General features: G+C 51.5%; 1 protein-coding gene across 15 annotated transcripts in view; it reads left to right on the top strand.

The window, feature by feature from the left end:
* The window catches only part of WDR27 (WD repeat domain 27), a 183,405-nt gene that overhangs the window by 134,828 nt on the left and 22,044 nt on the right, over positions 1 to 26,533 (top strand). For 13 of the 15 annotated variants that reach the window (XR_011258876.1, XR_011258873.1, XR_011258875.1 and 10 more), the window contains one exon: positions 12,294 to 12,595. The exons of the other annotated variants lie outside the window; for them this stretch is intronic. Coding sequence is in view for 8 of the 13 variants with exons in the window: in XM_069599400.1 (XP_069455501.1) it covers positions 12,294 to 12,344 (51 nt within the window). In the remaining 5 variants the exon portion in view is untranslated. Of the gene's footprint in view, positions 1 to 12,293; positions 12,596 to 26,533 lie in introns of those variants that run through there. 15 annotated transcript variants of the gene reach the window in all.

Here is a 26,533-nt window from a genome sequence, read left to right as displayed (position 1 = left end):
GGAATGCCCCATGCTCGCGGACCCTGCCCCAGGCTGGTCTCGGAAGGCCGCCGAGGGGCCGGTCCCGGACGCGCTTGTCCCTGGGCCCTCGGTTCAGCACCACACCGTCTGGGTGAGGCCACCCCAGGCAGACCTGTCCACAGAGCCCCCGGGGGCCAGAGCCCTCCCCAGTGCGCGGGGCTGGGGCCGAGTTACGGGAACATTCACCCGGAGAAGCCAGAGGCCGCCCACAAAACTTTTCCACATGTGGGCCTCGGCAAACTGGAAGGACGTGGGAATGTTTATCCTGGATTAGAGGCGCTGGAGAAGTAACGAGATGACAGCATGCAAGCCTTCGGAGAGCTGGGCCTTGGCTCACCGCGGGCCGCCGGCAGCGATTTCAGAAACCACCGCCCAGACCCGCCCCGGGAACCCTGGGCTCCTCGACCAGGAGTGTGACCTGAGCCAGGGGCCCTGCGTGAGGCCGGACGGTCAGGACGGCGGCTGCGGCGGCCGCGATCTGACCGGGGCGCCGCGCCCGCAGGAGAGGCTGGTCACTCACCGTGGAGGGCGATGCTTCCTCGGGGGAGCTGCTTTCCTGAAACCTGTGACACAGCAGTGGCCGTCTGGGCGGCAGCGAGGGTCCTCGGCGCCCTCTCGAGCCCGTCTCTGCCGAGAGGGCCTGAAGCCAGCACTTTCAAATGTGAGCCAGCCTGAGGCCTTTAATCCAGACGAAATCCTTGCACTTACTGCTTCTGTGAAGGCACAGCTCCTGTGTGGAGATGTTGCTGAAGGATTTGGCTGGGGCTGCAGTCTCCCAGCCAGTTAGGGTCCTGGGGTTCACAGCAGCGCCTGCGGAGGCCTGGGGGAGCTGCTCGGCCTGTGAGGCGGGGACCCCTTCCCCAGCCAGCTCTGCAACTTCACAGCAGGTGGAGATGCCTCGTGTTGGTGTCAGGAAAATCTAGTTTGTGTTTTTAAGGTTTCCTTCACCTCCCAAATCCTGTGGCCCAACTGAAGGATGATGTATAAACAGAAACAGAGGCAGGGGTTTTGTGGAGGGTTTGACAGAGGGAAACACAAAAAATAATCTGGGCATAAAAGTGTCTTCTGTACCGAAGTTTACAGTGTCAGGGTATTGATGTCCCTCAAGCTCCAAAACCAGGTCAGTTTGCCGGAGTGCTTCCTGCGGAAGGCGAGGCTGGGGAGGTTAAGCACTGACACGGAAGCAGCTGCTGTCAGCGCCTCTGCCTCTGTGTGTGTCTCGCGTGTCACAAATGGTGGTGGTGGTTTAGTTGCTCAGTCGTGTCCAACTCTCGCAAACCCCTGGGCTGCAGCCTGCCAGGCTCCTCTGTCCGTGGGATTTCCCAGGCAGGAATTCTGGGGTGCGTCGACGTTTTCTTCTCCAGGGCATCTTCCTGAGCCAGGGATCGAACCTGTGTCTCCTTGTGTCTCCCTTATGCACGCCAAGTCACTTCAGTCGTGTCTGACTCTTGCAGCCCATGGACCGTAGCCCGCCAGGCTCCTCTGTCCATGGGATTCTCCAGGCAAGAATCCTGGACTGGGTTGCCATTCCATTCTCCAGGGGGTCTGCCCAACCCAGGCATGGAACCCGGGTCTCCTGCGTTGCAGACAGATTCTTTACTGCCTGAGCAGTAAAGAGACTAAAGTCTCACAGACATTAGTTTGCACCCATTAGAGTGCACGGCTAAGTGATACTGAACGATACTTGGCTGGCTGGCTGGCTGGCTGCCCTTAGTCTGAAGCGGATATTCTGGGTCCATCCGTGTTGCTGCAGATGGCGTCACTTCATTCCTTGTTATGGCTGAGGACTATCCCATCGTATGTATGTGCCACATTGCTCTGCCCGTGACATTTAGGTTGCTTCATCCGTGGTCTTAATTTTATTCTACACTAGCCTCTAAGGTTTGTACAAGGTTAAAAAAGGGGAAGAGAGTTGGCGAGGTCTCCTTTCGGTTCTGTTCTGGCTCCCCGAGCAAGTCCAGAAGCATCACAGGATGAGGGGGTTCTAGTAATGGATTAGAAACGATCAAAGCCGACGCATGACACTGCCCCTACGGAGAGGCCGTTCATCAACAGTGAGCAGACGGTCCGCGCACTGCTCCTTGCTCCTTGTAAGCTGTCATATTTGCGGTAATTGGACAGCACATCATTGACTATAATTTTAAAATTCTGCTTCAGAGAACATTTGGAAGTCTGTTGTCATTTGTAAATTTCTTCTTTTGATGGATGGGGCTGAACACTAAATTTTTTGCGGAGATTTCAGACCTGCCCCCTCGTCTACCACAGGGTCTCCCAGAGCATGTAAGCAAGCGCCTCCTGGCTCCCTTCGGCCCAAGACAAACAGCGGCATGCCGGAGGGCCTGGTGGCTGATTCATCCTGGCGCGGACACACCCGGGCTTCAATTAGGCCGGGACCCAGGGCCCACAGCTGAACGGTGATACGCCTCCTCTCCTCCCGCCAGCGGCGAGCTGGGGCCTCTCTCCCCTGGCGTCTGTGCTGCTGGGTGTGGTGTTAATGAGCCACCCGCCCCCATCCCTGGCCCGTGTCACAGGGCCTGGAAGGTGCACCCCCTCCAGCGTTCCTGCGGGCCCATCACTTCCAGCAGGGAGGTAGAGATGGGTTTTCTGAGGAGCTCAGACCTTGAGTCTCTGGAAGTGAAAGGGTTCAGCTGTCAGAACCATTTTCATATCTAAGAGTTTTAAGCGAATTAGACTAAGCATGCTTCTTTTGTGGTGTTTTTCATTAATTGTCCTTAAAACTCCATGAAACATGATCAAAATGGAGACTCACTCATACTCGTTGCTCAGAAGAAATGCGACAATTTTTCTTTTTCCTCTTTTTGCAAAGATGCTCTTGAGTTTGGGGATTTATCGATGTTTAGGAAAGACATCCAGTGAAAGAAAGGGTTGCAGATAACCGCGCAGGCAGGCCACAAAGAGATGGCATCTTAGGCTGGATCCGTGCAGGAGAGCAGAATGCTGGAAACGTGGGTCTCATCGGCACGATGTTATGCCTTGCGTTTGGTTATTCTCGTTAATCACTTTCTCCTAGTTCCAGTCAACCGAGGTCAACGGAGGTCAACCGAGGACCTCACTTACAGGGTTCACCCCTGCAACAAGCAAGTCGGCTCTGTAATCAGAGCTCTCACAGCAGCTGAAGGCCGGAAAGGCCCGTCCGACTTCTGACGGGTCAGCAGAGGACTGAGTGTGTACTTTCGACTTGCAGGCTGGTGACCCCCCCCTCTCTGAAATGCTTCCCTTCAGTTTGCACATGGAGCTCAGCACACACCACGGCACCTCTCACATTCAAACCGAAGTGTAGGAGACAGTCCTGGCTGTCCCAGAGGAGGTGATACGTTCTAAAGCAAGAGAATTTCCCATACCTAGTTCTCAGCGTCTCTGACGTGGAAGCTGTTCTCATCCCCAGTGATGGATAGAACAGTCAGGGCGGACAGGATTCTGTAACCTTGTCCCTGTTGGGCTTCCCAGGTGGTACTCGTGGTGAAGAACCTGCCTGCCAGTGCAGGAGACCTAAGCGATGTGGGTTCGATCCCTGGGTCCAGACGATCCCCTGGAGCAGGACACGGCAGTCTGCTCCAGTATTCCTGCCTGGAGCATCCCATGGACAGAGGAGCCTAGTAGGCTACAGTCCATAGGGTTGCACAGAGCTGGACTCAGCTGAGCGACTTAGCACGCACGACCCTGTTGCCTGGATGGGAATGCCGAGGCAGGAGAGCTTGTGCGGCCCCGCTAGGAGGGCACAGCACCAGGGTCATGCCCCAGCGCCGGACCCAGCCTGCACCCAGAACCGAACTCTGCCGCCTTCTACCTCCACGGGCTGTGTGCTCCATGTGGGCACAGGGAGAGCGTGAAGCTTCTAGAGAAACGTGATTCTAGGGTAAAGTGGCTATTTTCATATCTGTTTACACAATAAAATGTTGTAGGCAGGGCAGTGCGATTTGCCCCACTTGTCACAAACGTGGAAGACGGTTCTCAGTGAATGAAGAAACGAGTCTCAGAGTTTGTGGGAACAGTGACAGAAAGGAGCCATTGAAAAGCTTGTCTCCTCGGGATATCAGGCACGTGGAGGCTACGTGATGGCCGTGATTACGGGGAGAGCAATGAGTGGAAACGCCGAGCATCTCAGCAGCCTGCACTGGGAGAAGCAGAGTCACAGTTCCGTGTGCGCCGGGCGTGAGCACACGTCTGCCCTTGGAAACTAGAACCCCGGCCTGTTTCTCCTGTGTTCTTCAGTTACTGCTAGAATGACACCCCTGCTTCTTTCACAGCTGGTTGTTAGTAATCGCTTTGCAGGATTGCTGCCCTGTATGCACATAAGGGTGTGATGTAAGTCTTTTTTAATGTTTCAGGCATTAAAATACCTAGAGGATCTCTCGCTCCCCAGATCCCACCACATGGTGTTGAATAGCATTCCTCTCACTCAAGGTCTGCTGAGCCCCTTTGCAGTCAGCACCCCCTTCCCATCCTGATCACTGACTTCTGTCCCTACGTGTCTCTTCAGGAAGTCCATACATTGAATAGCACGATGTGTGGCGAGTGTATGGATTCTTCTACTTCACCTAGTGCCGTTTGAGGCCTCTTCATATTGTTGCACCAGCAGTGAGCTCCATCGTATGGTTATCGCACTTCGTATACGCAGTCACCAGGGGTGGATATTTTGGTTGTCTGAGTTTTAGTCTATTATGAATATAGCTACAGAAGCATTCATGAACAGCTCTTTGGGCCAGCATATATTTTTATTTTTCTTCAGTTCAGTTCAGTCGCTCAGTTGAGTCTGACTCTTTGCGACCCCATGAATCGCAGCACGCCAGGCCTCCCTGTCCATCACCAACTCCCGGAGTCCACCCAAACCCATGTCCATTGAGATGTCCATTGATGCCATCCAACCATCTCATCCTCTGTCATCCCCTTCTCCTCCTGCCCTCAATCTTTCCCAACATCAGGGTCTTTTCCAATGAGTCAGCTCTTCGCATCAGGTGGCCAAAATATTGGAGTTTCAGCATCAATATCAGTCCTTTCAGTGAACACCCAGGACTGATTTCCTTTAGGATGGATCCATACTTATAGCTGAGATTTCTGGGTCATATATTAAATGTATGTTTTACTTTATAAGAAACCGTTTTCCACATGACTCTGCAATCTGGCGTTCCCAGTATCTACTGATGTGTAAGAACTCCACTTGGTTCACAGTGACAGTATTATTTATTATTTTATCCCCCCAGCTGAATATAAAACAAAAAGTGATTATGGACCCATTTCAGTTATGAGTAAATCTGTGTGAATCCCTAATAAAACATGAGCCACTGAATTCCACTGTGAACTTAAAAATACTTCTTGATTAAGATTTATCCCCAAATGCAAGATTGGTTCCACATTAGAAGGTCTAAGGTCTTAATTCACTACTTGAATAAGAGAAAATATTTTGTATTGTCTCAGTAGATGCAGAAAGAACATATCCACTACTGTTTAAGATTAAAAGGAACTCGAGCAATGTAAGGATAGTATAGGTTATTTGGCAAAACTCAGAGCAAATACTAAACGTAAGGGACAGATTTTGGAAGCATCTCTTGATGATGGAGCACACGGCAAGAGCAGCTGCTCCGACAACATCTGACACAGTATTGGAGATCGCGGCTCATAAGACAAGGAAAGAGAGTGAAAGGGCTTGAAGGAAGAAAGAGGCCTTGTATCTGCAGATTATCTCATTCACTTAACTGGAAAAACTAACCCAGTAGAATCATTCAGCTGTTAGAACTAATACGAGTTTTCATGGTTATTAAATGTAATAACTAGTAACATCGGTCAATACACCAATAATAACTAACAAAACTTATAAATAAGATTTCCTTTCTATAGCAGATACTACTGCTAAGTCACTTCAGTCGTGTCCGACTCTGTGCGACACCATAGACGGCAGCCCACCAGGCTCCCCCGTCCCTGGGACTCTCCAGGCAAGAACACTGGAGTGGGGTGCCATTTATGGCAGATAACACTTGAAAATATCTGTGAGCTTAATCACACACAAAAAGATCATGGAAAAAATTTAGAAATGCTAACAAGCTGCATAGAAGATCTAAATAGCATTTTATATCCTTCTGTAATTTAAGTTACAGCCTAAGATTATGAGATTGCCAATTCTTCACTAATTTATCAATTTATTGCAGTCTCAATCAAAGTTCCAGTACCACTCGGATCTTATTCCAAAACACATATATTGGGGAAAAAAGATACATAAAAGGCTAAGTCAGCTTCATGTTTTCCCTATTAGATAATGAGAAATACTTCAAAACCATAAAAATGAAAACCATGAGTTATTGGCTCAATAACTGAAATAAGGCCAGAGGAATGTATAGGAAATTTCAGAGATATTGGGAACTTACTAAATATGACACCACAGAACTGTGGGGAAGGTCGATTATTTGGTACAATGTTTAAGGAAAAACTGGCTATTTTGAGAAAAATTAAGCTCTTTTTATTTAAACATGCATACATCTAATGACGTAGCTATTTAAATTTGAAAGGTAAAACTATAAGTAAGTACAATAAATTATAGGAAAAGGGCATTGTGACCTACGCTTGGGAAAGACTCTTAAAACAAAACCTGGAAAGTATAAAACAGTAGACAAAAAAATTTGATGAATTTATTTTCATCAAAGTTAAAAGTTATTTTCAGTGATGAACACCATGACAAAATTAATGACCAATAGCTGACAGTAATACTTAAAACCCTAAAATGAGTAATACTTGAAACAGTGACGCTTGATTCTAGCTGCGTCTCGCAGTCACTGTGTTTTGGTATTCTTGATTTTGCCTCACCCCATCCTAATTGTATGGATGTGAGAGTTGGACTATAAAGAAAGCTGAGCACCGAAGAATTGATGCTTTTGAACTGTGGTGTTGGAGAAGACTCTTGAGAGTGCCTTGGACTGCAAGGAGATCCAACCAGTCCATCCTGGTTGGAGATCAGTCCTGGGTGTTCATTGGAAGGACTGATGCTGAAGCTGAAACTGCAATCCTTTGGCCACCTGATGCGAAGAGCTGTCATTTGAAAAGACCCTGATGCTGGACAGGATTGGGGGCAGGAGGAGAAGGGGACAACAGAGGATGAGATGGCTGGATGCCATCACCGACTCAATGGACATGGGTTGGGTGAACTCCAGGAGTCGGTGATGGACAGGGAGGCCTGGCGTGCCGCAGCCCACGGGGTCGCAGAGAGTCGGACACGGCTGAGCAAGTGCACTGAGCGGGACTGGGCTCACCACCTCTAACTCATCGGTAACTACATTTATTTCTAGTTTCACTTTGGTTCTTTTCGATCTTCCCATTCTTCACTACGGTGCCTTATACCCGAGTTAGGTTTCACTTTAAACACATTGATTCAAAGGCTGTGTATGACATGACTCTGTTGTCTAAAGCCTTTGTATCCATTTCTGATGGTTTTGTGTCCACCAGTTCTACTTGACAGGAAACCTTCAAAGATGACCTTGATCACAGTTTATCCTTGAGGGTCTTGCATGACTTTAGTTAAAGGAGTGGCTGAACAGGGCCTTGGTTTGCCCTGAGAAGTGCTCTGAGTCTTCCCAGCCAAGACCACATTTTTCTTTCTCGTAAGCGTCTTTGCTCGGACATCCTGTGTCAGGTAGCATAAGCTAAAACTGCAAGAGCAGTCCTGTGGTTAAGGATTTGCGAGGCGATTTCCTTACCTCGAGCTAAGACAGACAGGCTCGTCTCCGTGGGCATATGGGTGGTCTTTCTGGGCCACATTTCACTCAGCGTCCTCGGTCCCAGCTCCCTTCCCGAGATCCCAAGCCCTTGCCTTCTGCGTCCATGACCGTTAACGCCCAAGTCCCTCACCTTCTGAAAACAGAAACCAGCGATGTCCTGAGGCTGACAGAGTGTGCCTCATGGACTTACCACCCTGACTATCTGCCTCTTTTTCACTTTTGCCCTTATTTTCTTGCCTGCTCGACCATATGTATTCCTGCATTGTGGGAAAACCTCAGACTTGTTACAACCTTCACACTAGCTGCCCCCGGGTTTGCAGCACACGCTGGTGGAGTCCGTACCCCTGCTTCGGGTAAAGTCAGACATCCCACAACACAGGACAGAATGCCTTTCTGTTGAGCCAGTCCAAGCTGGGCTTCTGTCCCAGCAACCGGAAGAGCCATCCGTGTCCCCCCGGTGTTCTCACGGCCACTGTCCCGTCCTCCTTGCAGGTGAGTCAGGAGTGTTTTCCTTTCCCTGATCCGGGGTTGCACTTTGCCACCAGGCTTCAAAGGGACTCATGTCACGTTCGCACGGGTTTTAGAATGCGTCCTCTGGAGCTCGGTCAGGCGCTGCCGTGCAGCTCTGTTTCCCACGAGGCCCTGCACCCGCCCCGCTGCCCCTGACCCCGCTGCCCCGACCTCTCCGGCCCCTGACCTCTCCGGCCCCTGACCCCGCTGTCCCTGACCTCTCCGGCCCCTGACCTCTCTGGCCCCTGACCTCTCCGGCCCCTGACCTCTCCTGCCTCTTGCTCCAGAGGGACCAGCGCAGGTGCCAGGGTTCATGCAGCATGCGCTCCACGTGCAGGGAGACCCGGCATCAGAGGCGGTTCAGTCGCTCAGTCCCGTCCGACTCTGCAACCCCATGGGCTGCGGCACGCCAGGCCTCCCTGTCCTTCACCACCTCCCGGAGCTTGCTCAAACTCATGTCCATCGAGTTGGTGGTGCCATCCAACCATCTCATCCTCTGTCGTCCCCGTCTCCTCCTGCCTTCAGTCTTTCCCAGTGTCAGGGTCTTCTCAGAGGAGTCAGTTCTTCTCATCAGGTGGCCAAAGTATTGGAGCTTCAGCTTCAGCATCAGTCCTTCCAATGAATATTCAGGGTTGATTTCCTTTAGGATGGACTTGTTTGATACTGCAGTCCAAGGGACTCTCAAGAGTCTTCTCCAGCACCACAGTTTGAAAGCATCAATTTTTCAGTGCCCAGCCTTCTTAATGGTCCATCTTTCACCATGACTACTGGAAAAAGACACTCAGACAATTCCTGCCAAATTTGAACAACATTCAGGTGATTACGATCTCATACATTTATCCACTGGATTTTGTTGCTTTTCCCTTTTCTTAATGGTTCAAGAGTCTGGAAATAGCAGTACTACTGCTATCTGAAAATTGTTTATATGGTTTCAAGATCAGTTCTAAGAAGGGATTAATGTTAATGTTAAGTTCTAAGAAAGGACTGTTAAGATGCTATTGGGATGAGATTTGTAGCCATGTTTTACAGACTGAGTTTTGGGGTGTGTGTGTGTGTGTGTGTGTGTGTGTGTGTTTTATCCCAGATATGTGTGGTTTCCCATCATCTCTGATATAATCCAATTCAAGAGAAATTTTAAAATAAACTTGACAGATGCTCATGAGCATAAATTTATTTTGGGACTTGTGAACGAGGGCAATTCTGCCCCAATGTGAGATTTTTCTTTTAGCTTTTTATTTGAAGTAAGAGCTAGGTTGTCCCTCTAGAACAGTTCACATCCTCAGGCCCAGATCTGACTGTCAGCATCAGTTCAGGTTATTACGGTCGCCAGGCCTTGGTCTTCCAGCCTCTAGGCTGTGAGAATTCAGTTTTGGTAGCTCGTACACCATTCAGTGTTGAGTGCTTTCAGTCCTGAGCTGGCTGAGATGGGGCATTTGTAAGGAGGGGGTCAAGGCCCTGCCGGGGGGCCTCCGTTTGATTCTCGGCTCCAGTCTGCTCAGGACCCCTGGGGCTGGGTCACAGCACCATCTCCAAAGCACCTCTGGTCCCAGGGCCGGGGTATCAGGGTTTTTGTGTAATTTCTGCACCCCATGTGACTGTGGGAACTCTGAAGGCCTGTCTGCCCCACCACAGTAGACATTGTTAATACGGCTGTAAACAAGGAATACCGCAGCCAAGATCAAAGTCAACTTGACCTTGAGACGGCTGGTGGAGTTGTTCAAATTCTTGACCATAATACTGAAGGGCGTAACGCGCTGACTCAGGAAGAAGGGCTGGAAGGAGGGTGGACACATGAGGCCGGAGCGGAGGCCCAGGTGGCCTGGTTGCAGGGGGCGTGGCCAGGACCAGCCCAGCACAGAGGCGCCTGCAGGGGCAGAGGCGGCCACAGTGAGGTGCTCAGCTTGTGTGTGAATGAAGAGAAGGCTCCAGGGCTGATCCAGATTTTATGTCGCCTGAGAGACAGATGGGTGTCACAGCAGGATAAGTATGCCTTTGTTGGATTTGAAGTTACATTGTGAAATCCAGGTGGCCTTAGACACAGCAACGTATTAAGCACAGAATTTCAGCGCAGATTCAAGGCCACTACAGGGCGCCTAGAAATGCCAGAGCTGCAGGCCTGTGCACGATGCGTATGGGAGTGACCGCTGGCTGCACGAGCCAGAGGTTGCTAGCGTTAGTTCTCTGTCAGGGGACTTGGAAAAGGGGACACCCAGCCAGCAGGTTCAGAAGCGCCACCTGCTCAGGTTCCTCTGGCCCCTGCCATGGGAATCTGCTTCCACTGACAGAATATTCAAGCTACGGGCCCGTAGCGCTTCCCGGCCTTTCCATGGAAACCACGCCACTCACGTCTCCTCTGATCAGGCTGAGGAGAGCAGTCCCGTCCACATGCCATTTTAGAGTGTGTGCTGCTTTAGGCTGCGCTGCCTGAGTGGGGACCCTGCAGGCCTCTGGTTGCAGCGTGTGGGATCTAGTCCCCGAACAGGGATCGAGCCCGGGGCCTCCTATTGAGAGTGCAAGCTTAGCCCCTGGACCACCAGGGAAGCCCCCTGGCGTTGTATTGTTTAAAATAACAAAATCCACTTTCTTTGGGGAAAAGAGACAGCTGGGGGTCTGGGATGAGCCTGTGCTGGTGTGATGAGAACATGGAAGCCAGCCAGGGCCTCTGGAGGGGGGCAGTGACCTCGGGAGGGGGCCGTGAGCTCAGGAGGGACCGTGAGCTCGGGAGGGGGCCTGGGGCCTCGGAGGGGGCAGTGGCCTCGGGAGGGGGCCGTGAGCTCAGGAGATGTCCGGGGCCTCTGCACAGCCTTGTGACCTGGACTCACGGCACCACGTGGAGCGGGGATGGGTTCTCGGCTGTCAGTGGCTCCTGGCAGGGACCCCGCTCAGGCTCCGCAGGGACCCCGGCTCTTGTGTTTGGCCCCCACATTTACCTGTTGCTGGAATCGCTTGGTAAAGGGCACACCGCTGTCCTGGTGAGACTGGGCTCCAGCGCCCGGTGGTGCTCTTGGTGAAGCTCGGGGCTCCGCACAGTCTGGTCCAAGTTCTTCTGGGTTCTGACCGTGTGGGCACTGGCCGAGGTTCGGTCAGAGCACAGCAGTCATTTCTGCAGGAGCTCAGGCTGGGTGGACGCAGAGTCAGGAGATGGAGAAGGAAAGCGGGGAGCAGGCGGGGAGCAGGCGTGGGGGGCGCCACCCCTGTGCCCTGCTCTTCATGCCCCCGCCGCGCCCTGCCAAGTTCATGTGGTGAAGCCCTGCCCCTGCTGTGGCTGAATTTGTGGGAAGAGCTGAATGAGCCCCAGGGTGGGGTCCGCCCCCATGAGGGTGGCCTCCTAGGAGAGAGAGCCTCCAGGCGCACGAGGGGTGGAAGGGCACGTGAGCACATGGTGAGCGCCCTGGCGGCCAGACGGGAAGTGGCCTCAGCAGAGCCGAGCTGCGCCCTGACCTTGGACTTGAGCCTCCGGCTGTGTTGTTACCCACCACCCCGACCCCAGTCTATGGGCAGCTGGAGCCCACAGGCATGGGACTGAAGGCTGGCTGGCCTCCGCTGAATTTGCCCCTGGAAACAGCCCCAGGGAAGAGCAGGGTTGGGGGGCAGCCAGGCACCTGGCTCTGGATCCTGACCCAGCCTCCTGCCCCTGCCAGGCAGGCCTGGGTGAGGGCTGGGGCACGGGCCCATGGAGTTCTGGTCCCTTCCACGGGCCGCCTCCTCCCAGTGACCTCAGGCCGCCCACCAGATGCCTCTGGTCCCTGAGCTCTGTGGTTGGTTGGGACGATGGGACACTGAGCCGGATGCCCTCTCCCCTCTGGGTAGTGTAGATGGACTAACTCTGACCGCAGCTCTCACAAATGTTAGAATGGCCCCGGAATGTAGTTTGGATTAATCAAGCGTAAGCACAGAGCGTGCTGTACACAGAGACGCTTTTGCTCTGTGGTCTATAAAATGTCCATGAGGAAAACGTCCGCCACGAGCTGATTCTCCTGCAGGCGTCTCATGTAATAAAAGGGGATGGAAGTCACACGTGTTTTATTTCCATCGCAGCTCGTCACAGCCACCTTGGACGGCAAGCTTCAGCTGTTTCAGGCCCAGTGATGCTGACCCACGGGCTGGGCACCGCCTGGGCCAGAGCGTGGCCTGAGTCTGGGTCCTTGACCTGAGAGACGCCAGCAGTGTCTACACCACCTGCCCGTCTGAGCCACCCTCACAGCTGCGGCCCACCTACTCCTTGCTGGGGATTCCCTGCCCTGGAAAAATGGAAATGGTGTACAGCACCTCTGCACGGAATCTGGTCAAGTTAAAGCAGAATGTTCTTCAATAAAAATAATCTAATATCTCGTCCATAATTTAGTCTTTGCAGAGAGAGGAGGGTGAGAGGGACAGGGAGGCTTCACTGGGCTGGTGGGAACGCAGCCGTGCTGGTCCTAAGCCCTGGCCTTCTGGTGGTTGCTCCCCAGCTTTGCTGGGGGAGCCAGCCTCTGCTGGGGCCTCCACCCTCACACACTCCTTGGCTTCTGGGCTCCCCCCACCACCGGAGGACTGTCCAGCGGGGACAGCATCCAGTCACCCTCACACGATTCCTCAGAGATGCACCTGCCTCCAGAGACCCCAGAACCAAGCCTTTCTTGAGCCCCAGAAGAATCAGGACGCTTCTGGAACTCTTCCAGATACAAGCGCCAACAGCACTGGAGACCGTCCGTGGGGAAATGCCCCAGGAAGCTCTAGTGTTCCCCATCCCACCAGGAACCCGATAGCCCCCCGCCCACCCCCACGCCCCCTGCTCCCCAGAGACTGACTGCCCCCGGTCCTCAGAAACACCCGGGGCTGATTTCCTGGGCTCCCTACTGCAGTTTCATTGACCAGAGATATACACATTTCTTCCTGCAGTTTCCAAGGAGCAAAATTTTAGAATAAGTAATTTTAATTTTTCAAACATTCAGAGTTATCCAGACATTTTAATCCATTTATAGTAACTATATCGTTCTTCTTTGCTAAAATAAAATTACCTTAAAACTAGTTTAAAATAAGCAAGTGAAGCAGTCTGTGGGCACGTGAGCTCATGGAATCTTGTTTAATATTCTTAATTCCAGCTACATCATTTAAAATTTTACCTCTTTTATATCATCCTTAATTCTGATAAATGCCCGTTGAGCAGGAGCCGCCGTCTTTGCCTTCACGCGCACAGTTCGCCGCGTCCGCTGCAGTCTCACTGCGGTGCCGCCGCCACCAGCGTCCATCTCGAGCTTCTCCTCTTGCAAAACTGCCGTCCCGTCTCCGTGAGACTCTGACTCCTGCCCCCCCCAGCTCTGGCCCCCACCGCTCCAGTTCTATCGTTCGGCCATGACGCGACTCCTCCAGGGACCTTGTGTGAGTAGAAGCAGCTGGTGTTTGTCCCCTTGTGACTGGCTCATTCCACGGAGCATGATGAGCTCAGGGTCCCTCTGTGCCGCTGCGGGTGTCGGGATTTTCGTCCGTTTTAAGGCTGAGTGCTGCTATTCCGTTGCATGGATGGACCACGTTTTTCTTGTCTGTTCATCCGTCGATGGACACGTGGGTTGCTTCCACACTTCAGCTACTGTGAGCCGCCCTGCTATGAACACTGGCTTCCAAGTGGCTGTTTAAGATATTGCTTCCAATTCTTTTGGATAAACACCTGGAGGTGGAGTTGCTGGATCATGTGGTAATTCTTGTTTAATTTTTTGAGGAACCTCAAAGCATCTGTACCAGTTTGCATTCCCACCAACAGTGCACCAGATTCTATTGGTTTTAATATGCCAGTTTTGTGTATGACTTTTTATATTAAATGTTAGTTTCTATTATATATTGCTTTCATTTTTAGATAAATTTTTCCAAAAGTCCTGATTGCAGTTATATCAAATGTGACTTTAAGAAAAATACATTTTAAATTATTTAATGTGAATAATAGCTAAATAATATTTTAAAGAAAAACACTGACATGGAGATTTATCAAGGAAAGTGCAGGAGAACACATTTGGAAAAGCTGCTGCTGGGATAATAACAGCCATGTCACACGGAAGCGCGGCAATGCCAAGAATCCCTTACACTGGAGCGGATGACCCAATGGGGATAATTGTGATTTTGTGACTTTTGTTTGAAAATTTTTGAATCTTCAATCTTGATTTTTCCAGATTTAAAGAAATCTCTTAGACTATGACTTATAACAAGCGATTTGGTAAAGTATAACTTTGTGAACAAAGATGAAACATTTATCTTTTTTTCTCTCTACCTGATCCCCCAGGACCAGAAAAGTCTCAGCACTCTTATTTTTATGGCAGGATAGTTAAGTTGAGCAAGAATCTGTGTGCGCTAAGTCACTGCAACTATGTCCGGCCCTCTGTGATACCGCGGACTGGCCTGCCAGGCTCCTCTGCCCTTGGGATTCTCCAGGCAAAGACGCTGCAGTGGGTTGCTGTTTCCTCTTCCAGGGGGTCTTCCTGCCCCAGGGACTGAACCCTCAATCTCATGTCTCCTGCATTGGCAGGGGGGTTCTTTACCATCAGTGCCACCTGGGAAACCCATTCTTCTTATGACAGGGCACAGGTGGAAACACTGACTAATCGCCAAGCTCTGACTAGAAAGTATTCAGACTGCGCGCAGACTCAGCTATGACCAGACAGTTTGCAAAGCCAGCCTGACAGTTTGTTCATGGGGTTCCTGGCAGCCTTATCAGGTGAGGAAGGGAGGTCACTTCTGGGCAGGCACAGGAAGCTCAGGATATTTTGGGGACCTTGAGAAGAGAGGAATTAACCCAAATCTGTAAGGATCACAGACAAAGTCTAATGGTAAATGTTAGCCTCCAGAGGCTGTAAGTTCAATCTGAGATTCCTAGTGAGCAGATTCTGCAAAGCAGACGTTAAAGAACCAAAACGGTCAGTTGGAATGCTTGCTGCACTTATATAAACAACCCAGTTTATTGAAACTACATTTAATTTGAAAACAAATCAGTCTTGCTATGTTTTCTTCAATGGAAATGGGGATAATCATAGAAAGGAAAAATGTTTCTGTAGAAAGTTTACAGTTGTGGATATCAGATTCTAGTTCTGCTAATTGTATTTGAGGTTTCGGTTTTGGACCTGTAAACTGGACTAGATCCAAAAATTTCCCTCTTTCCTCTAATCTCAGGCCTCTGCTCTCCAAACTAATGTTCCCAATTTGTCTCCCACCCTCTGACTTGGAATCATTAAGAACTGAAATGCCCTTTTCCTGAAGCCATGTAAGCTAAAGTTGGGTAATTTGATATAAACTTAGAGAAATCACAGCAGCTCGTGTTGCCTTAGCAGCTCCGTGCCTGTCTCTGTGTGGTCACTCAGCTGCAAACAGAGACGCTCTCAGATTGCCCCTGCAGGCCTCACTGCATCTGAAGATGCTTCAAACCCAACATCTAGAAATCTTGACTGGCGGCCTTAGAACTCCGCAAATGGGACTATTGTCTGTTCCAGTCACTAAGCCTTGTTTTTCCTTTGTTTCCATGGAAGCACTTCTTATTAAGTTCAGTTTGGTTCAGTTGCTCAGTCGTGTCTGACTCTTTGCGACCCCATGGATTACAGCACACCAGGTCTCCCCGTCCATCAGCAACTCCCGGAGTTCACTCAGAATTTATTACTTTTTAATAAAAACCTTGTGCAAATATGTGCACCACACAGGCCAAATGTCCACCTACATCGCCACTTCCTGAAAAGAGACACAGCCTCTGCCTGCACTGACCTACTCTCAGGACAAGGAGGGTAAGACAACCCACCAACTCAGAACAGGTTCAAACCTACTTACACCAGGTGGTCAAGACAGTAAAGTGTTCCACAGTGTCCCCCAAATCTTTGACCGGATTCCCTGGGCCCCGAGGTCACTGACTTAGTTTTATTGCAGGACCCTTCAAGTTTGGCACAGTTCTTACAGATCGAATTTCAGACTCCTGTCTGTGTAGTTACTACAGGGTTTGTGACTAGAGCCGTGTTCAGGTCCGTGCTCTCTGAGTTGCAGTGCCCCCTCCCCCTGACTTCATGCATGAACTACCTGGGTGGTCTTATCCTCACCATCCTCACAGTTGATTCTGAGGACTTGGCATTACAGGTGGGTTGAGCCTAACAGGTGGGATTTTTCTTTTTTGTAGTGCAAGTGCCTGACTTCAGCTTCAGTTGCTAAGACTCTCACCTCAAAATGGGCATCAGCTTCAAGGAAGGCTTCCTGGGAAAAGGGCCAGCCCACCTCCCCTAAGGAGGTGCCATTGTTCGCAAGACCTTGTTTGATTTCAGTGACTGGTCATTGGACCACTTGATTTATTCTCTCTTCCTGCATTTTAAATTCCTGCTCTTTTAAATCCCCCAGTAAAGAGGGAGCCCAGGAAAAGCCCAGGTCCCCAACTGGAGCCCCAGTAAAGGTAGGACCACAGGCTTGTCCTCACAGGACCCTTCTCTGCCTCCCTCCTTCCGTCCGTCTCTCCTTGCCCTGACCTTGCAGTGTGGCACCAGCTGTGCCCTGTAATTCCAGGTCCTATAAGTAATGAACCTCTAGTTCCGCGTTTCCCAATAGCAGTGCTCAGGGGCGTCTTGCAGTCAGAATGAGAACCACAAGGGCTGGTCCTGTCACAGTGCTGGTTATTGACAGGCTGGAACTGGCTCGCAGTCGCTGCTAAGGCTCCTTTTCGGTATTTGAAAGATAGACTGACTCACGCTGTGCGGCATATGTCATGGGTTTGCACAACTCTTGGCATGCCATATCTTTCTAAACAACAAAGCAAGAATGTGATATGGTCCACCCAAGCCTTGCCGCAGAGGGGGTGGTCTAAACAAATTCTGGAATAAACAATTTCTGCTCATTTATGACATTCTGTTTAAAGGCATTCTTTTCAGATGTGGGAGTGCATTCCTTTCCATTAGTAGAAGTGACTTTGGATTTTGGGCCTTGGGAGGAAGGTGCCTGGGTGTTTTCATAATAAAGGTTCTATTATTAGTGTTTTGCAAGTGGTTGACAGATAAACAGTGGAAAGGATGAAAGCTGTGACGTGCTGACACCTACAGACGCCTCAGTTGGAAGGAGGGGTTCAAGTGGGGCGCGGACAACTCAACATTTGAAAGGATAGCTTTTCAGATATCAGGTAGCAATCTTGGTGCTGGTACTATTAGACTGAACTGTATTAAATTACCAGTATTTGCTAGGTTGGCACTAGATTGGTGCTCTTATTGTCCGAGGGACCGCCTCTTCTCTACATCTGCTCCCTTTCTCAGGGAGCGCGGCGGTCAGGGGTGTCCGCCCAGTGACCTGGGTGCCTGCAGGCTGCGACCCACTGTGGGCACATCGCGGGCCACGGCCCCGAGGTCCTTACCAGCTGTCGCGTGTCATTTGAGTTTCAGTAGCAAGTGTTCATAGAGAGAAGCGCCAGGTTGAATCGCTGTGCACTAGATTCCTAGGTGCCCATCTGGATGACAAAACAAACTGTTGGCAGGAAGAAAAGGAAAATTACAGAGACGTAGCAGAATGAGTGTGCAGGCCACACAGTTTTCTCTCTGAAATGCAAGACTCAGTAAAGACATCTTCCACACTTGGAGCTCGGTCTCCCGTGGGCACAGCGTCGCCGTCCTCTGACACAGTTTTGCCGGCAGCGCTCAGCCCCTGGTCTGCGCACACGGGCTGCGTCCCCACGTCTTCCTGGGAGTGTCTCAGGCTTGACCCCTACTCTCAAGCTGCTGTCGCCACCTGTCTGATGTCCTCCTGCCCTCCTGCCGCAGCCTTTCTTTACGGGACGGCCTTCAAACGTCCAGCAGCCTCGTCTTCTCCAGGGAGGACCCTGCTTTGTAGATTATAGATATTTACTAGCCACCACGAAAATGATCAACTTTCCACTAAAGAACCGATTGGATCTGGAGGGCCACACGTGATGCTGTGACAAGTCCCCGGGCGCATCAAGTAACATTCCAGCTGCAGTAAATAAGCCCTGGGTGGCTGAAACACATCTCAGATAGGTGAGAAAATATGAAAATGAAAACCTTCCTAAGTGAAACCACACTGATTTACTTTCTACCGCAAAACAAGCAAAGTAGCATGTTTCTTCCAAAGGTGTGGAACGCATCCATGCAGTATGCTCTAGCTGTTGTAAAGGAGACTATGTGAGACAGCTGGATGGCATCACGGACTCGATGGGCGCGAGTCTGAGCGAACTCCGAGAGCTGGTGATGGACAGGGAGGCCTGGCGTGCTGCGATTCATGGGGTCGCAAAGAGTCGGACACGACTGAGCGACTGAACTGAACTGAATTGATACTTTGAAAATTTGGGGGTGAGATAACTAAGTTAACCATTTTTCTTTCTGAATGGAGAGAAACTTTTATCTTCAAAAGACAGCATTAGGAAAATCAATAAGCAAGTCACAGAATGGGAAAGAATGTTTACAGCACACATATCATACTAAAAGCTAGTGTCTGCATAACATAAAGAATTACTATGTTGTTCACTCGCTAAGTCAGGTCTGACTCTGGAACCCCATGGACTGCAGCATGCCAGGCTCCTCTGTGTCCACTATCTCCTGGAGTTTGCTCAAATTCATGTCCATAAAGAACTAATATAATTTATTGTAAGAGATAAACAGCCAAAAATGGGCAGAGTAATTAAACAGTCACCTCAAGAAGATACACGAATGGCAGTATGAAAGGGAAAATTGCTCAATACCATTAATCATCAGGGAAAAGCAATTAAAACCACAATGAGATCTTTCTACACACTCACTAGAATGCCAAATAACTTAAAAAGACTGACAAGTGTTGTCAAGGATTTGACCATAACTCTCAAAGACGGCCAATAGGGTGTAAAATGGAATGGTTTAGGGAAATATTTGGCACTTTTTAAAAAAGTTAAGAACACATTTTCCCTGTGTCTCAAAAATTCCACTGCCAGATATTCATCTGAGAGAGAGAACGCACATGTCCACAGGATGCCTCGCATGGGGGTGTTCACAGAAGCTTTGTCACAGAATCAGAACTAGAGTGAGCCCTGAGTCTGTCCCCAGGATAGTGGAGGCTCTCTGGCTGTGTACACAGGGCACACTTCTTACTGACAGAGGCGCTCACCTCTGACACACAGTGACGTTGACGGATCTCAACGATTATTATCCCAAGTGGAAGAAGCTGGAGAGAGAAGAGTACGCAGCGTATGGCAGATTTATAGCAAGTCCCAGAGGGTTCAGCCAGGCCTGTGACGAGGAATCCGATGGCTCCCAGGCCTGTCTGGGGAGGGACGGAAGCGCCTTCTGGGGTGGCAGGCACGCCTTCTGTCCCCGTGTGGGTCCCCTGAGTGGACACATTTGTCAGAACAGAACATGCCACCGTATGTAGTGTTGTTTCAATAAAAAGTTTCTTAAAAGACAGACGCAGACGTGTGGGGCTGTTTCCAGTGCAGGCTGGGTGGTGGATGTGATAGGACAGCAATATCAGCAGTAAACTGGCTCTAACTTGCTGCTGCGCCACCCACCCCCTCACTCCTGCACCCATGGGCTCCGGGCACTGCTCTGGGGCCTGGGGCACGCGGTGCGGCCAGGCACTCAGTCCTGAGGGCCCCCCGCCTCCATCTCGGGGGCTTTGGTGGCAGCAGAGCTGCTCACTGGGCTCATTCCTGCCGAGCAGCAGCCCTGACTGTCCTGGGGTTTTCTCACAGCCCACCATTCGGAAGCCAGAGCTCTAATGCCAGGAGGTGTAAGTGTGAGAAGCAGATACTGGGGGGTGAGCATTCTGGAAGAGGAGCGTTCTTAACTCTGGCGCTGGCGGCGTCTGCGTCCCTCCCTGCTGCTCCAGCATCGCTGCGGCTTCGGGGCACACACGGGCCTTCCCACGACAGCTCCTGCCCCTGCCCCTCGGTTGGTTTACAGACCTGTCCTGGATGGACATGAGTGTGCACCTCTTTCTCCTCCGTCCCAGGAACGCTGTTCTAGGTTGGAGGGTCCACCTTTCTGTCCCCATCCTCCAAGCCCCCACCCTCCTGTGTGTGCATGGAAACTCCCCTCCTCCATCTGCGTCTTGGTCTTCCTAATGTCTTCAGCCTTTGACGCTGAAGTGCTGACTGGACGACATTCGGGTGAGAGGCGGCAGGGCTGGGCCCTAGGAGTGTGTCGCTTACACGGGCCCTTCAGAACCACAGTCCTGCAGGCGCTGCCGGGCACAGGACTCAGTGTGGCCCAACGGCTTTTTGTTTCCACGCTGCCCAGTTCCATACTGAGTTTTCTCTCCCCTATTGCAGTAGCTCAGATAAAATCTGTCTTGCTGTTTTAACAAATGTGCAGCACATGACATACATACATATAATAATTTAAATGCATATGCCGTATCGGTGCAATATCCAACTGATGTGGTCATTTCCATTTCCTTAATGCCTGCTGGATATTCCATCTGCCAACCCCAGAAGCAGCTCAGACTGACCTCATAAGCTGGGCTTGTTCTCTGTCATCTCCAGCTGCCTTCTCTCAGGATTCTGTTCTGTCAGTGGCCTCATCACTAGAGACCTTGGAAGCCCCTCTGACACCTCTGTGCTGGGCCTCACCTCCTCTCCTTCCACGTCTCAGTAAACAAACCTATTTTGAGATTAGTTCAAAGATTATCAAACTGAACTTAAGGAGCTAGAGACGGGCTCATCCACTGAGCAGCCACAGCAGAAGCCGCCATGTTTGGGTGCGGTGAGGCAAAGGGAGCCAAAGAGATGCCGCCTTCGTGCTCTCGAGAGGCTCACATCTGACCACACGGAGACGAGACTGATCCAGGTGACTGTCAGGTCAGACAGCTCCCATTGCAGATGGATGCTCCTGTGCGTAGACATTAGTAATTGTTGAAGCCCCAGTAGAATCCCTGAAGAGAAATTCTTGGAAGAACACAATTTGTCCTGAAGGCAGTACCGTAACAAGTATCTGGATGGGTATCAAAAGCAGTGTTTGAAACAGATGAGGTCGATGGAAACCCCACCTGCATCTGTCCAACCACGAGTCCTGAGGGTGCAGTCAGAGGAGGCGGGAGGCTGAGAACCAAGAGTTCATTCTGGAAACCTGAGGTTCAAGGAGTACACAGTTTTAATCACAGAAAGAAGCTCTGTATATTAACAAAATATTCCTGTAGCTTTAATTCCACACTACAAGTGCTATCTAAATGGTGAATTAGTAAAATCCAAGCCATACTGGTCCATCTAGTTTTATCTTTATGAGAAGAAACAAAATCTGAAGACCACTCTGGAATTTTAAGTTGCCTGACTGCTTAACGAAGTTTAACCAAATGTTTTAAAGCGAAAGAACGAATTAAGAAAAAAAAAATTTTGTGAGAGATTGTTTGCAGATTTGTTTATGACAGTATTGATTTACAAACATTGTTTCACTTAACTGACGCGTGTGAGGTTCAAAGTGCATACAAAGAAATGTATTGACATGCAGTGGAAAGTTCACGAATGTAAAGCAGAAGTCCAGCTTTGGAAAAGTAAGGTTAAAGATGACTGCACTCAGCTGCAGTTGGTGTTACAATTTGAAGCCAAAAGAACAAAATTCATAGAGAAATACCTGTGTATTCATGGGGAAGAGCTTCATTATTTAAAGATCCACTGAATTACAGAAACCCATTTGCACTTTCAGATTTCAACTACCTCTGTCAATGAGAGAAAAAAGTGGTTCATAAGAAGTCTATTTTAGTGAGATCAATTTTTCCAATTTTGTTTAATGGCAAGATGGGACATTCAGTCAATTAGAGGAAGTGATAACTTGTCTGCTCAGGAGAACAAGGGCTGTTGTTTGTTAACCAATGGTGATTATCAGAATGATTCAGTACAAATTCTGAGTCAACAGATCGCTGTAGCCAATTTATTTACAAAGCCTGATGTAAAAGAGTGCTATCTGCAAGAACACACTGAAGTCTTCGTGAAAGTTTGAGAAGGCAGTTTTGGAAGAGTCATTCATTCTCAGCATTCAAGAACGTCGTGAATGTTTTAACTTTTCTTTCAAGGTCATAGAATATAAGGCACAGAGGAGCGAGCTTTTGATCGTCTTGCGCACGCAGCTGCTCCTGCGTCCCCCGGGTCGCCGCCGAACACCAGCTGGACAGGTGTTTCTGTGTTGTGGCCGCGTGGGAGCTTGGAAGCCCTGAGGCGCTGGCAGAGGCCAGGGCCTGCTCGTGGCCTGCCCCCACCTGCGCGGTTCACCTGACCCTCCTGGCCAGGATCTGAGCCATGTCCCTGAAAAGTCAACCTTGCCCCCACAGCCCCTCGGCACTTGAGAGCCCCACGCTTTAGAGCTCACCCAAGCCAGTGCCCCCAGGCCCTCCCTGTCTGGGACCCAGACGGCTGCCATCAGCTCTGTCCCCGTAGCCTGTGCTGGACGTCATGACCCTACATCTCCGGCAGCTCCACGGGGCAGTTCTGCTTTGCAGAGTAGCGGGGGCCTGAGCCCGGCCCTCCACGCAGTCCCGCCGCGCACACGGGCGAGGCCGGCTCTCTGGTCTTCAGACGCCATGGTGTTTCTCTAAACAGCAGGGTCTGCTCGTGAGTAAACCACACCCATGGTGAAGCCACACGCATGAAAACAGACTTGGGGGGCAGTGTGGGTAGCACCAAGAGTGGGGCCCCTGACACTGCCACCTTCGCCCTCGCACCCACCCCACCGTGCGAGGACTCGGGCTCATGAGTTCATGGAAGTGAAACTTTCCACTCGCCCAGCCCAGGTCAGGGGTTCAGCCATCACCTGCTGCTGCTGGACTGTGCGGGGCCCCAGGGGCTGCGGGCGGCCACAGCCCCACCTCCGGCTGCAGCCAGGAGGCCCTGGGCCAGACCCCCGCTGGGCGGGCCAGCGGGCCGAAGACAGGTGCAGGGGCTGGCGTGGGAGCCATGCTCTGCACAGCCCGCCTCGGCCCTGGAGTCACACGTGGCGAGGGAGGGTTCCACGCCGATGACTAATCTTGTTTTTAAATTTCCATTTGTAATAATAACGACAGTGCCTAACACCAGACAGTACTGCTGGGCGCTGGGCACCACTCAAAACGTGCTTCTGTGTACCGGTGACCTCATCCAGGCCTCCTGCCGATTACTGACCCCATTTTACAGCCGGGGAGACTGAGCCTGAGGATGGCGCCTGTGGCCTGAGCCCTGGCTGTGGGGCCAGGGCAGCCCCGACCCAGGGCTGAGGCTCACAGTCACGAGGCAGAGCGGAGACCCCAGAAACATCTCCAGTAAGCATGTGTTAGGGATTTCCCGATAGCAGAGGGAGCCAGGCTCACTTCAGTCACACTGAAGTTTTCCATTCACTCTGCACTAAGGCAAAGCCAGCAATGTTAGAAACTTGAGAACTAGGCCTCAAAGCCAGAGTCAGCATATGGCTCCCCTTCTGATGGTGATTTGGTATTGTTTCATCCTCCCAGCTCCAGCCAAACATGATAGGCTTGGGTTCTCTGTATCTGAAGATGCTCACGGGGACAAGCCCGGCCTCCCTGGGTGCCCAATCCCCTTCTAAGCAGCAACACACCTAATAGTCACCTGAGGCTACAGGGGAGGATTGAACTAGGCTCCCCCGTTAGCCCCGACTCTCCTGGCAGAGACGGGGCAGAAGACGAGGTGGGGCAGCAGGAGCCTGTGCCGCTGAGCCCTCGACCCGAGGCTGGGAGTGGAGCTGGGGTCTCACCCAGGAAGGCGCCCGCTCTCCAGGGCTGGCTGCTGCTGTGCAGGTCCTTAACCTCGATTTCACCCTCAAGGCTGCAAAGTCTAAACCACCACAGACCAAGGCCTGACCTCCCCTGAGGACGTGCTGCTCCCAAGGGTGCTGACCTCAGACCCGGGTTTCCCAAATGCAGCTGGGACGCGGGCAGTCCCTTGGGCTCGGCAGCATCCCTGCGCTGGGCGGCTGACAGGACACCCAGAAACGCTTCTCCAGCTTCACAGGAAGCCCATTCATACTGGGGGCCCCGGCGCCATCCATCGGGGTCATCTCTGCTGCCAACACCCTGAGCCACAAACAGGGCGCCAGGAGGAGAGTGGGATGTGAAATCCCGAGTGACCTGGGAACAGGGTAGACGAGGAGGAGGCGGGGGTGGGGAGCACTTGCAGACCCGTGTGGGTGTGGTTTTTATCCCGGTGATCTCAGCAGTTACCTGAGTCTAAACTATTAGCCTCAGGAGAACATGCTGTGAGGACCAGAATGGCGTCCCGTGAGGCCCACGCCAACAGACACGACTGACGCCGTGATGGGGACAGCAAAGGCTCAGAGGGGATACCATGCCTTTGTCCAGTGTCAGCCTAAGTGTCCTAGTCACGTGCGGAGAAACAAACGGAAGGCCGAACTGGCGCTTTGTGTGCAGCCGACTCCTTCAAAGGCGTCCTGCTGCTGGGTGTATGTCTGAATGCCCGTTCCGGGGGGCCACCTATGCTGAGACAGCGGCAGCCTCTCCCATGCCCAGAAACACTCTCCCAGCTGGTCACGGAGCTCAGAGTCCTACTAATAAGACTCAGTTTGAAGTTGAAACTCCAAGACTTTGGCCACCTGATGCGAAGAGCTGACTCATTTGAAAAGACCCTGATGCTGGGAAAGATTGAAAGCAGAAGAAGGGGACGACAGAGGATGAGATGGTTGTATGGCATCACTGACTCGATGGACATGGGTTTGGGTAAACTCCGGGAGTTGGTGATGGACAGGGAGGCCTGGCGTGCTGCAGTTCATGAGGTCGCAAAGAGTTGGACACGACTAAGCGACTGAACTGAACTACTCTTTTGAGTTTATAATAATTACGGTAGATGGGGACAGCTCTGGGGCAGAAGGAGCCGAGAGCCTAGTTTGGGAGTGTCAGTCAAGTGTCTCCCATGCTGTGTTGAGCCATTTCCTGTCCCTGTTCCTGTGGTGGCTTTCTGCGGGAACTGTCTCCGAGGCATCCATTCTTTCTGTGGGTCTTTAATAAGCCCCTACCAGGCCCCAGAGGCTGGGGACTCAGGGCTGTCCACGCTCAACCCCCTCTTCCTCTCACACATCAACATACCGGGTTCTCCAGAGATCCTGCTGGCGTGGCCTCCGCAGGTGTCCTCGGTCTGGCCTCACAGTCCCCTCTCACTGCCGTGCGCCAACCAAACACTGATGCTCGTCACTGAGCCTCTTCCCAGGCCTCTCGGCGGCTCCTGCCCCGCATAAGACAGGCTGATGCTCACATCCCTTCTGTTCTCCTGGGCACATGCTCCTGAGCCCCAGCTTTCTTGAAGGTGGGAGCGGCCCACGGCTGCATCTGGGCCAGGATATGGTAGGGCGACCACACTCCTAGACTGACTGCCACAGCCCCAGGGACACAACTCCTGTTTCTGCCCTTCTGCAGCTCAGACCAGGGGACCCGGGTGACAAAAGGGACCTAGTCCTGAAACATGACTTGCAGGAAAGCCACTCATCTGGAAAACTGGTTTTGACCCATAAACACACAGTTGGCCCCACACCATTGCTCAGCTCTGACACCAGCTAGAATAGTCTTGGGAGCACTTACGGAAACTTGTCTCCTCATCTCTCGGGCGAGCACACCAGGCTTCTTCCAGCTGCCCGTCTCCCTGCACCCCACAGCCAGGCATGAGCCACTCTGCTCAATTAAGGGAGGACTGAGCAGAACAGTGATGTTACGAATGTGTTCTCTCCCTCCGAGGGCTTCATCTGACCCCGGCTGCTCACGCTGTGAACTGAGAAGTCCTGAGCGTCAGCCGCGCAGCTCAGATTTCCTGACCTGCATCCACAGCACAAAGGCCACAGGAGGCGCTTCGGGAAGGAGATCCTGTGATCACATGTGTGTGGGAGATGCTGCCCATCTCTTTCTTAAGAGCTTCAACACTAGTGGTGTATGGTGTCCAGAACTGTGTCACGGCCCCACAGTCTAAACGTTTCTCCAAGCCTTGTGACACGACTTAACTTTCTTTCCCTGGCTCGTTGTGTTTGGTTCGTTCATAGACTGTGAGCCCATGCAGGAGAAGGTGCAAAAGACATCAGAGAGCGCAAGAGAGAGGCTTCCTCGTGGTGTGATGGAGAAAACACACGCCTAAGGGGTGGAGCTTCCACCACGTTAGATATTTAGCAAAAAACAGCTAGAAAACTGAGTGCTGTGCTTTCTGAATAACTTCATATCTTCCCCCAAGACTTCACCCAGATGGTTCAGTCTTCATTTCATATCTGCAGAGACTGAAGGCGGGGATTAGACTCAGGTATTCCAGGAGACGTTTAGTAGGTTTTGATCGGCGCTGCCCGTTGGGCCTCCTTGGTCTCCACTCCCGGCTGTGTGGAGGCCCTGGGAGCGCAGACCTCTGTCCC

The sequence above is a fragment of the Ovis canadensis genome, chromosome 8 (assembly GCF_042477335.2).
Source record: "Ovis canadensis isolate MfBH-ARS-UI-01 breed Bighorn chromosome 8, ARS-UI_OviCan_v2, whole genome shotgun sequence".
Taxonomy (NCBI): domain Eukaryota; kingdom Metazoa; phylum Chordata; class Mammalia; order Artiodactyla; family Bovidae; genus Ovis; species Ovis canadensis.
This window is presented reverse-complemented; position numbering and strand designations above follow the sequence as displayed.